Below are 12,281 nucleotides of genomic sequence, written 5' to 3' on the forward strand. Positions count from 1 at the left end.
AACCTTGTATTCACCTGACCAAAAGCCTTGTTTCTCCCGCCACCGAACTTCATTAATTGCCACTATATCTAACTTCAACCCATTCATTTCCCTTTTTAGATTTACTATCCTCCCTGCCCGATTAAGGGATCTGACATTCCACGCTCCGATCCGTAGAACACCAGTTTTCTTTCTCCTGATAACGACGTCCTCTTGAGTAGTACCTGCCCGTAGATCCGAATGGGGGACTATTTTACCTCCTGAATATTTTACCCAAGAGGGCGCCATCATCATTTAATATACAGTAAAGCTGCATGCCCTCGGGGAAAATTACGGCTGTAGTTTCCCCTTGCTTTCAGCCGTTCGCAGTACCAGAACAGCAAGGCCATTTTGGTTAGTGTTACAAGGCCAGATCAGTCAATCATCCAGACTGTTGCCCCTGCAACTACTGAAAAGGCTGCTGCCCCGCTTCAGGAACCACACGTTTGTCTGGTCTCTCAACAGATACCCCTCCGCTGTGGTTGCACCTATGGTTCTGCTATCTGTATCGTTAAGGCACGCAAGCCTCCCCACCAACGACAAGGTCCATGGTTCATGGGGGCTCCTGATATACGCTTTATAATCCTGTCAACGGCGTCCTCACCACAAGGAGTAGAGGGCTTTGTAGTCGTTCCATATAACCGTTTTAGTAAATTGACTCAAATGTTTTCTACGTAAATGTGCGAATAGGTATATCATAATACAAGACGACACCAGTTTTTGTGTGTCACAAACTGATTTACTTTATATTATGACACATAATGTAATATATTTTTACGAATTTTACGAGTTAACTACGGAACAATTGTTATTATTTTATAATTAACACTATAGTTATAACTCTTTTTAAATGGAATGGTTCCTTTCTCTATCACTTAAATTTGTGTTAAACCAAGGTGACTATTAATTACATATAATAAACTGTATTAAATGCCGTTGATCGCCGCTGGGGGTGTTGCCGTCTATTCTCGTGATCTCAGCACGCTATTTAAGCCCATACGAAGGGTTAGTCTTGCATAGTTTTCTGCCGTTATGTAGACAGGAGTGACACCACCAGCAGTCGACCAATGGGTAACATATTTTAAATTTACGTAATTTTAGCTGTTGTATAATGGAGTCCTTCTGACGGATATCTATGATTTCACAGTGTACACGCCCAGAAGACGACCCCTACGTCGGGTTGAAACTGGTTGGCGTTATAATAATAATGCGATTAAGGCTGTTTTTGAATAATTGAGAATGACGGATACTGGAATCCGTCGACATTATATTGTGGTTAAATAACAATATTCTTCTGTCCTCTTTAGACCTAGCTGACTATCACATCCTGTCGTTAGCATCAGTGCACAGTGATCTGCTTCAGTATTTTCGTTTCTTCTCACCCGTACTACACACTGCCGCCTGACCGAAATACATAATTTCTCGGTCGTATTCATAGCCGAAGTAGCTAAGGAATAGTTGCTAGCCTGTGTTCGACGCGAAGGTACTCTATTTCATAGCTGGAGGTGGAAGAAAATTTCACTGCCAGTATTTGTACGGAAAGAGGAGGGGAGGTTACGGTCAAGTCCTCGTTTAAATTCCCTCTCCTCAATGCGTATCTCGTGGAACACATTGTGACACTGTTATTGGAAGCCCGACGGACGATAGGGACGTATGCCCGGCGGACCGTTGACGTTCTGTGAGAGTAGGCCATGTGCGTGCACTGCGTTTCACCGTCTCTCTTCTATTTCTGTCAGACAACACAAACATGAGACCACAATATACACACCTGAGTTACAGTCACCTACAATCAACACGTATGCTAAAGACACAACTCTCGTGCACCGCGTGGAAAGCGGCCATTATGCGCGGAGGATGAAAGCCGATTATGCGCCTCTGACTTTCTCAGGCAACAACCAGTGATCCCCCCCAGCCATTCCCCCTTCTCCGTCCGGATTCCTTATAGAGCCAACCGAATTCCCTTATGTGAGATCCAGTTCAATGTTTATGTAACCCAAGGCGCGCAAGTTACCCCGAATACGTTCATCCAGTATTTGAGAATGAGAGTACTTAGTGACTTAAAACAAACTTACACATAATTTCAAACGTTTCCGAAACTCTTTCCCGATGACACCACCCCACAAGATAACGAAAGGAAGAAGGTTTATCGCTTACTACGCTTTCGCTGTTCTTGCAGTAAAACGTAAGCATCAACCATTATGTTTTATCCCGTTTTTATTTCTGACTCTGTTTATAACAAATTTTGCATGCAGTATCTACATATACCACTGGATTTACATGCAAAATTATATCATTCTACGACACATAGATCAGCAGATGTGAATTCATAAGCATTGAGCTGCGTGAAAAACCTTTAACTTTATTACTTCTTTTTTACTTATTCTATTCGCAACATATTTCGCAGAAGGTATCAGCATATACCACTGGATGTATATGGAAAATTGTATTACTGTACGACACGTATGCCAGGAGAGTGAAAACGAAACTGCAGCTCGACACTTGCTAGGGATACAAATGAAACAGGACTACAAATATGTGTGAAATATGTATGAAAAATATGTGAGATGTATGCACTTGGGAAAAGCCATGGGTAAAAAGCTTCTCCTAAACCCCTGAAACGATTTCACCCAAACTTGGTGCACATATTCCTTACTAGCTCCAAATAAGTACTGTGGGCTAAGAGCAAGCAACACACAATTAGAGTGGAGGTGATAACGTGAAAAGAGGAGTGGGGAGGAGGAGATGGGCAAACAGAGAGGGGAAATGAGATGGAGATAGGGGGGAGGAGCAGATGGACAGAGAGATAAGGTGGTGGGCATGAGAGAAAGGGAAAGGGAGGAGATGTACAGAGAAGAGAGCGGAAGATAGACAGAGGAAGGAAAGATGAGATGGACAGAGCAAGAGGAAATAGACAGAGAAAGAGAAGAGGAGGAGATGTGAAAGGGAGTAGGGGGAGATGGACATGGGAGAGGAAGAGATGGACAGAGAAAGGAGTAGATGGACAGCGAGAGTGGAGGGAGGAGGAGATTGAGAGTGAGAAGGGGGAGGAGGACAGAGTGAGTGGGGGAGAATACTAAGAGTGAGAGCAGGATATAGGGGGGTTAGGAAGAGATAGAAGGAGGAAGTGGACTTAGAGAGGGACCGATGGGAAAGATGGACTGAGGGGGCAAGAGCAGATGGAAAGAGGGAGAGGCAGGGTGACATGGCCAGGGACTGGAGGGTTGGTGGTAGAGGAGATGGCTTAATGGAAGACTGAAATAAATACTTAGCGAAACGATACACGGTACAAGGCTAGTAAATAAATGAATAAATAACAACATACTTTAAGTGAGTCCTATACAGGCAGTGTGAGAGAGCAATGAGGTGATATCCTACCTAGGGCTGGGATGAGGTTGACAAAAGCCCTGGGCATGTGCTGGTGCAGGTAGTCGAGCGCGTCCCTCAGACGGCGGATGTGGTGCGGGGCGGCCGCGCGCGCCGGGTTGTAGCACTGCGCAGAGCACAGGTCGTTGGCGCCGAAGAACACCGTCACCACCTGCGGCAAGAGCGACACCAAGAGCTCACACAGGGCTCCAGGGGATCCTTCAAATATATTTCTTCTCAATACTTGTGATTTTCTGCACTCTTTCTCCCATTTTGTGATCACGTGGGCACTCTGCGAACTAAGTGCATCATAAAATTACAATAAGCAATTACTCAATATTGAACAATTTGGAAAGGAAATTAAAGTTAAGGGGGGACAAAAACTTGTCGATGACATTGTTTCTAAGAGACGACAGAAGACCTAAAGATCGAAACTGTCTTGGCAGATTAGAGTACTTGCCCGCAAAAGGCAAAGGTCCCGAGTTCGAGTCCCGGTCCAACACGCAGTTACAATTTGTCAGGTAAGTTTCATATCAGCGCACATTCTGCTGCAGAGTGAAAATTTCATTCTGACCTAAGGATCGACTGTATCTACATCTATACTCTGCAAACAATTTGTAATGGTGAACCACAGCATACTACTGTCACTTACCACCTTTGCCTATTTATAAGCTCGCATCTCTCTCATTTAACTTTCACCCTCTTTCTGCGGGACAGACGTAGCACGAAGCATTACGCTGAGGCTACAAAAGTCATGGTATAACTTCAGCTATCGTTTCGAACGTTGTAGCGCAGCAGCTCACGTTTCATGTATTCAACAAGTCGTTCAAGTCTCATGCAGAAATATCTAGCCATGCTGTCTCTACAGCAGTCCATAATTTCGAAAGTGTTCCCAGAGCAGGATTATGTGCACAAACTGACCTCTCGATGGTGTCCCACAAATGATCGATGGCACTAATGTCGGGCGATCTGGGTGGCCAGGTCATTTGCTTCAACTGTCCAGAATGTTCCTCAAATCAATCGAGAACGCAGGGCCTGGTGACAAGACATCATTGTTTAGAAACACGTAATCCACGAATTGCTGCAAATGGTCTCCATGAAGCCGAATATGCAATTTACAGTCAATGATAGGTTCTGTTGGGTCACGGGACCAAGTCCGTTCCATGTAAACACAGCCCACACCGTTTTGGAGCCCCACCAGTTTGCATAGTGCCTTGTTGACAACGAATGTGTAATAAAAATGGGGGTTCCTACTTAAAAATGGGGCTATTTCCATTGGGGTCTTGGGACACATTACTGAGCAACAGGTTAATAACTATAGTTATTACATGTAATATGTTTTTAGATTGGTTAGTAACGGCAAGCATATGTCGCAAGAGCAACATTAATGCTTATTTTCCCCTGGGCAGTAGGTCGCCTGTTCAAGCGCTGATGCATGGATGCAAAACTCTTAATCTGTACTAACAGGTGTAGTCCATTTAGACGTGCAGTTACTACGGGTCCAGGAAACATCAGGTCGTAAAGTTAGTAATGTCTTTGTGGGAAGACTGTTCAACATAAAAAAGATGGGTGTACATGTTAAGGTACCACACATTAAAAGATCTGCATTTATACCCGTTACATCCTTTATATAGGCTATTTCAAAGTCCTTCAATCAAATATCTAGGAGGATCTAGGGGTAAAATATCATGTTACAGCGAACAACTTTTGTTAGAGACATAATGTTTGCTGACCCTTTCCAGCGATTATAGGCCTCGTTTTGTATTGATTACGCCCCTCATAGCCTGCAGGGCATGCATAAGCACTCTCTGACATATGTATGCGATGTGTGTTGTTTATAACACAGTGGTGCTCTGCATGAAGTGTGATAGGCTGAGCCACTTAATGTTCTTGATTTGCTTGTAATATATCTACACTCCTGGAAATTGAAATAAGAACACCGTGAATTCATTGTCCCAGGAAGGGGAAACTTTATTGACACATTCCTGGGGTCAGATACATCACATGATCACACTGACAGAACCACAGGCACATAGACACAGGCAACAGAGCATGCACAATGTCGGCACTAGTACAGTGTATATCCACCTTTCGCAGCAATGTAGGCTGCTATTCTCTCATGGAGACGATCGTAGAGATGCTGGCTGTAGTCCTGTGGAACGGCTTGCCATGCCATTTCCACCTGGCGCCTCAGTTGGACCAGCGATCGTGCTGGACGTGCAGACCGCGTGAGACGACGCTTCATCCAGTCCCAAACATGCTCAATGGGGGACAGATCCGCAGATCTTGCTGGCCAGGGTAGTTGACTTACACCTTCTACAGCACGTTGGGTGGCACGGGATACATGCGGACGTGCATTGTCCTGTTGGAACAGCAAGTTCCCTTGCCGGTCTAGGAATGGTAGAACGATGGGTTCGATGACGGTTTGGATGTACCGTGCACTATTCAGTGTCCCCTCAACGATCACCAGTGGTGTACGGCCAGTGTAGGAGATCGCTCCCCACACCATGATGCCGGGTGTTGGCCCTGTGTGCCTCGGTCGTATGCAGTCCTGATTGTGGCGCTCACCTGCACGGCGCCAAACACGCATACGACCATCATTGGCACCAAGGCAGAAGCGACTCTCATCGCTGAAGACGACACGTCTCCATTCGTCCCTCCATTCACGCCTGTCGCGACACCACTGGAGGCGGGCTGCACGATGTTGGGCCGTGAGCGGAAGACGGCCTAACGGTGTGCGGGACCGTAGCCCAGCTTCATGGAGACTGTTGCTAATGGTCCTCGCCGATACCCCAGGAGCAACAGTGTCCCTAATTTGCTGGGAAGTGGCGGTGCGGTCCCCTACGGCACTGCGTAGGATCCTACGGTCTTGGCGTGCATCCGTGCGTCGCTGCGGTCCGGTCCCAGGTCGACGGGCACGTGCACCTTCCGCCGACCACTGGCGACAACATCGATGTACTGTGGAGACCTCACGCCCCACGTGTTGAGCAATTCGGCGGTACGTCCACCCGGCCTCCCGCATGTCCACTATACGCCCTCGCTCAAAGTCCGTCAACTGCACATACGGTTCACGTCCACGCTGTCGCGGCATGCTACCAGTGTTAAAGACTGCGATGGAGCTCCGTATGCCACGGCAAACTGGCTGACACTGACGGCGGCGGTGCACAAATGCTGCGCAGCTAGCGCCATTCGACGGCCAACACCGCGGTTCCTGGTGTGTCCGCTGTGCCGTGCGTGTGATCATTGCTTGTACAGCCCTCTCGCAGTGTCCGGAGCAAGTATGGTGGGTCTGACACACCGGTGTCAATGTGTTCTTTTTTCCATTTCCAGGAGTGTATATCCGCTAAGAGAATTTAATTGTTAAGGTTTTATTCTTGAAAGTCACTCATCAATTAGTAGGACAGATAGTATGCAGCTCGCCTGGTTAGTAGCTCCAGCTAGTTTGGTGAAATCTTGTCAGCCCAGGATGGGCGCATACTACAGGACATCTTATACATTTCTTTTTTTTTTTTGTCATCAATCTACTGACTGGTTTGATGCGGCCCGCCACGAATTCCTTTCCTGTGCTAACATCTTCATCTCAGAATAGTACTTGCAACCTACGTCGTCAATTATTTGCTTGACGTATTCCAATCTCTGTCTTCCTCTACAGTTTTTGCCCTCTACAGCTCCCTCTAGTACCATGGAAGTCATTCCCTCATGCCTTAGCAGATGTCCTATCATCCTGTCTCTTCTCCTTATCAGTGTTTTCCACATATTCCTTTCCTCTCCGATTCTGCGTAGAACCTCCTCATTCCTTACCTTATCAGTCCACCTAATTTTCAACATTCGTCTATAGCACCACATCTCAAATGCTTCGATTCTCTTCTGTTCCGGTTTTCCTACAGTCCATGTTTCACTACCATACAATGCTGTACTGCAGACGTACATCCTCAGAAATTTCTTCCTCAAATTAAGGCCGGTATTTGATATTAGTAGACTTCTCTTGGCCAGAAATGCCTTTTTTGCCATAGCGAGTCTGCTTTTGATGTCCTCCTTGCTCCGTCCGTCATTGGTTATTTTACTGCCTAGGTAGCAGAATTCCTTAATTTCATTGACTTCGTGACCATCAATCCTGATGTTAAGTTTCTCGCTGTTCTCATTTCTACTACTTCTCATTACCTTCGTCTTTCTCCGATTTACTCTCAAACCATACTGTGTACTCATTAGACTGTTCATTCCGTTCAGCAGATCATTTAATTCTTCTTCACTTTCACTCAGGATAGCAATGTCATCAGCGAATCGTATCATTGATATCCTTTCACCTTGTATTTTAATTCCACTCCTGAACCTTTCTTTTATTTCCATCATTGCTTCCTCGATGTACAGATTGAAGAGTAGGGGCGAAAGGCTACAGCCTTGTCTTACACCCTTCTTAATACGAGCACTTCGTTCTTAATCGTCCACTCTTATTATTCCCTCTTGGTTGTTGTACATACTGTATATGACCCGTCTCTCCCTATAGCTTACCCCAACTTTTTTCAGAATCTCGAACAGCTTGCACCATTTTATATTGTCGAACGCTTTTTCCAGGTCGAAAAATCCTATGAAAGTGTCTTGATTTTTCTTTAGCCTTGCTTCCATTATTAGCCGTAACGTCAGAATTGCCTCTCTCGTCCCTTTACTTTTCCTAAAGCCAAACTGATCGTCACCTAGCGCATTCTCAATTTTATTTTCCATTCTTCTGTATATTATTCTTGTAAGCAGCTTCGATGCATGAGCTGTTAAGCTGATTGTGCGATAATTCTCGCACTTGTCAGCTCTTGCCGTCTTCGGAATTGTGTGGATGATGCTTTTCCGAAAGTCAGATGGTATATCGCCAAACTCATATATTCTACACACCAACGTGGATAGTCGTTTTGTTGCCACTTCCCCCAATGATTTTAGAAATTCTGATGGAATGTTATCTATCCCTTCTGCCTTATTTGACCGTAAGTCCTCCGAAGCTCTTTTAATTCCGATTCTAATACTGGATCCCCTATCTCTTCTAAATCGACTCCTGTTTCTTCTTCCTTCACATCAGACAAATCTTCACCCTCATAGAGGCTTTCAGTGTATTCTTTCCACCTATCTGCTCTCTCCTCTGCATTTAACAGTGGAATTCCCGTTGCACTCTTAATGTTACCACCGTTGCTTTTAATGTCACCAAAGGTTGTTTTGACTTTCCTGTATGCTGAGTCTGTCCTTCCGACAATCATATCTTTTTCGATGTCTTCACATTTTTCCTGCAGCCATTTCGTCTTAGCTTCCCTGCACTTCATATTTATTTCATTCCTCAGCGACTTGTATTTCTGTATTCCTGATTTTCCCGGAACATGTTTGTACTTCCTCCTTTCATGAATCAACTGAAGTATTTCTTCTGTTACCCATGGTTTCTTCGCAGCTACCTTCTTTGTACCTATTTTCCTTCCCAACTTCTGTGATGACCCTTTTTACAGATGTCCATTCCTCTTCAACTGTACGGCCTACTGCGGTATTCCTTATTGCTGTATCTATAGCGTTAGAGAATTTCAAACGTATCTCGTCATTCCTTAGTACTTCCGTATCCAACTTCTTTGCGTATTGATTCTTCCTGACTAATGTCTTGAACTTCAGCCTACTCATCATCACTACTATATTGTGATCTGAGTCTATATCTGCTCCTGGGTACGCCTTACAATCCAGTATCTGATTTCGGAATCTCTGTCTGACCATGATGTAATCTAATTGGAATCTTCCCGTATCTCCCGGCCTTTTCCAAGTATACCTCCTCCTCTTGTGATTCTTGAACAGGGTATTCGCTATTACTAGCTGAAACTTGTTACAGAACTCAATTAGTCTTTTTCCTCTTTCATTCCTTGTCCCAAGCCCATATTCTCCTGTAACCTTTTCTTCTACTCCTTCCCCTACAACTGCATTCCAGTCGCCCATGACTATTAGATTTTCGTCTCCCTTTACATACTGCATTACCCTTTCAATATCCTCATACACTTTATCGATCTGTTCATCTTCAGCTTGCGACGTCGGCATGTATACCTGAACTATCGTTGTCGGTGTTGGTCTGCTGTCGATTCTGATTAGGACAACCCGGTCACTGAACTGTTCACAGTAACACACCCTCTGCCCTACCTTCCTATTCATAACGAATCCTACACCTGTTATACCATTTTCTGCTGCGGTTGATACTACCCGATACTCATCTGACCAGAAATCCTTGTCTTCCTTCCACTTCACTTCACTGACCCCTACTATATCTAGATTGAGCCTTTGCATTTCCCTTTCAGATTTTCTAGTTTCCCTACCACGTACAAGCTTCTGACATTCCACGCCCCGACTCGTAGAACGTTATCCTTTCGTAGATTATTCAATCTTTTTCTCATGGCAACATCCCCCTTGGCAGTCCCCTCCTGGAGATCCGAATGGGGGACTATTCCGGAATCTTTTGCCAATGGAGAGATCATCATGACACTTCTTCAATTACAGGCCACATGTCCTGTGGATACACGTTGCGTGTCTTTAATGCAGTGGTTTCCATTGCCTTCTGCATCCTCAAGTCGTTGATCATTGCTGATTCTTCCGCCTTTAGGGGCAATTTCCCACCCCTAGGACAAGAGAGTGCCCTGAACCTCTAGCCGCTCCTCCGCCCTCTTTGACAAGGCCGTTGGCAGAATGAGGCTGACTTCTTACGCCGGAAGTCTTCGGCCGCCAATGCTGATTATTTATTAAAATTTAGGCAGTGGCGGGGATCGAACCCGCGGCCGAAGACGCTACCCCTAGACCACGGGTACTACATAGAGTGTTTCAAAGTCTTTGCATCACTCGTAAGCAGGTGATAGATCTCATCAGGGGGAACAACTTTGCTGGAGAGAAAATGTACGCTGATACTTCCAGGGGATACTAGACGTCGTTTTATTGAATTCACCGACCCTGGGAGGAGAAGGTTTCATCGAAATAGCAGGGTCTACTAAGCTGGTGTGCTGTATCTGCATGCTAACTACCACAGTTAGTGTAAGCGGAGAAAGGTATTTTAGAAGCTCAGCTTACACACTTTCATACGAAGCAGATGACTGAATCGTAGGCAATACATAATGGATATGAATGCCGTAGGGTACCTACACCCTACCACCTCTCAGAGGCATAAGCAGTTCTAAAAGACTCCTAGTGTCTACGGGAAGCAACTGCGAACATTTTGTGTAACAGTAATTGTTCCTTGTTACGTGATCTATCTACCTTGGATGTTTGACGCAAAGATTTTTTGAAACACTCAGTAAATTGCTTAGCTAATACAACCCTTATAGCCCCTTTAATCTTAAACTAACGCACACAGTTTTAATAGGTTTTTCTATGCCCCCCCCTATCTCTGCTGTGCTCTGCCAATTGCAACCAGGGACGTTTTTCGATTCTTTATGCAAGCGGTAACTTAGTCTGCTTTTCTCAGGACTGCTTTTCTGCTTATTTCGTCGGTTTTTTGAGTGATATGTCTCGCAGGTTTCTGTTTTTGAGCCTTTACCCTTTCCCCTTCTCAAAACATCCCAATCTGTTATTACTCTTACGTATTAATTTCTTTTCAGATGTACATCATATTTACATGTCTTTGCATCAAACGTCTAGAGGTAACAGATCACGTCTTGGGAAACAACTTCGTGCTGAAGCTAGTCGTCTGTTTATTATTAGTTATAGCACTGAGAGGTGGCAGTACGTAGACTATCTGTGGCGTGTGCAACGTGTTTGGCTATAGTACAATTATCTGCGCCGCGTGAAAGATCGAGTGAGGATTGAACAGTAGTTAGCTCACATTCTTGAGGGTGACGTTTCGAATTCGCATGCGGACATCCAGATTTAGATTTTCCTTGATTTCCGTAGATCCCTTTAACAAATGTCAGGATCGTTCTTTCGAAAAGGTCATGGCCGATTTCATTCCCCATTCCTTCGTAACCCGCGATTATGCTCCATCTGTAACGGCAACGCTGTCGACGGGACGTTAAGCTGTAATCTTCCTTCCCTTTTGCTTCCGCGAGAAAGATGATAGGCCGGTCAAAATTGAGGTTGCTGACTCATTTCTAAAGTGTCTTTCTACGGTTGGAGACCACACCGCTGAATGGAAGCGTCAGTGAACACATTGTCTGTAACAAAAGTTGTTCACCATGACGTGTTGTATCGACCCTGGACCTTTGAGGCAAAGACTTTGCAATACCCTGCTTTTATCGACCTGACCGCTGATTACGTCACTGTTAACCATCGTGCACTGTCACAGAATATCTACGGGATAACAAAAGATCATGGTTTTACTAAACTTGAGTTTAATCCAGAACTGGAGATTCTATGTGGACTTCAGGACCGGAGTAGTCGATTGAAGTGTCGAAGAAATGGCTCAACACAAGCAAGTGTATTTCATCATTGTTACTCAATATCTGTACCAATGAATGATCAACCACTTCCGGCGAACACAAGTTGTTTCCTCTCAGCCAATAATCTGGCATTAGCGAGTCAAGGGAAATCTTTTGAGGGTGTTGAAACCCACCTGACAGACGCTTTAAGAGAGATGAGTGTCTGTTGCTAAACTTCGTCACACCGTGTCAACGCAGCTGTATGTGTTTCATCTTAAGCACAATCAGTCATGTCGCGAGCTTAACATCACATTGCGAGGTATACAATTAGTAAATACGATCCATCAAAAAGATCTGGAAGTCATTCTGGATCGTACCATGACGTACAAGCAGCAATACGAGGATGAACGTGAAACCAAAAATAATATCTTTCGGAAGATCACTCATGTCACCTGAGGCTCTCGATCAGAAACGCTGAGAATGACGGCACTCCACAGTGCTGCAGGACATGTGCGCCCAGTCAGGTAGAAATAAACACATGTGAACGAAGTTGAA

At 45.0% G+C, this 12,281-nt stretch overlaps 1 protein-coding gene across 2 annotated transcripts in view; it reads right to left on the minus strand.

The window, feature by feature from the left end:
- LOC126162976 (phospholipase B1, membrane-associated-like) overlaps positions 1-12,281 on the minus strand; it is a 368,462-nt gene that overhangs the window by 200,833 nt on the left and 155,348 nt on the right. For both annotated transcript variants that reach the window (XM_049919827.1, XM_049919836.1), the window contains exon 5: positions 3,394-3,553. In XM_049919827.1, the coding sequence (XP_049775784.1) occupies positions 3,394-3,553 (160 nt within the window). The remainder of the gene's footprint in view (positions 1-3,393; positions 3,554-12,281) is intronic.

This window comes from Schistocerca cancellata, chromosome 1, assembly GCF_023864275.1.
Source record: "Schistocerca cancellata isolate TAMUIC-IGC-003103 chromosome 1, iqSchCanc2.1, whole genome shotgun sequence".
Taxonomy (NCBI): Eukaryota; Metazoa; Arthropoda; class Insecta; order Orthoptera; family Acrididae; genus Schistocerca; species Schistocerca cancellata.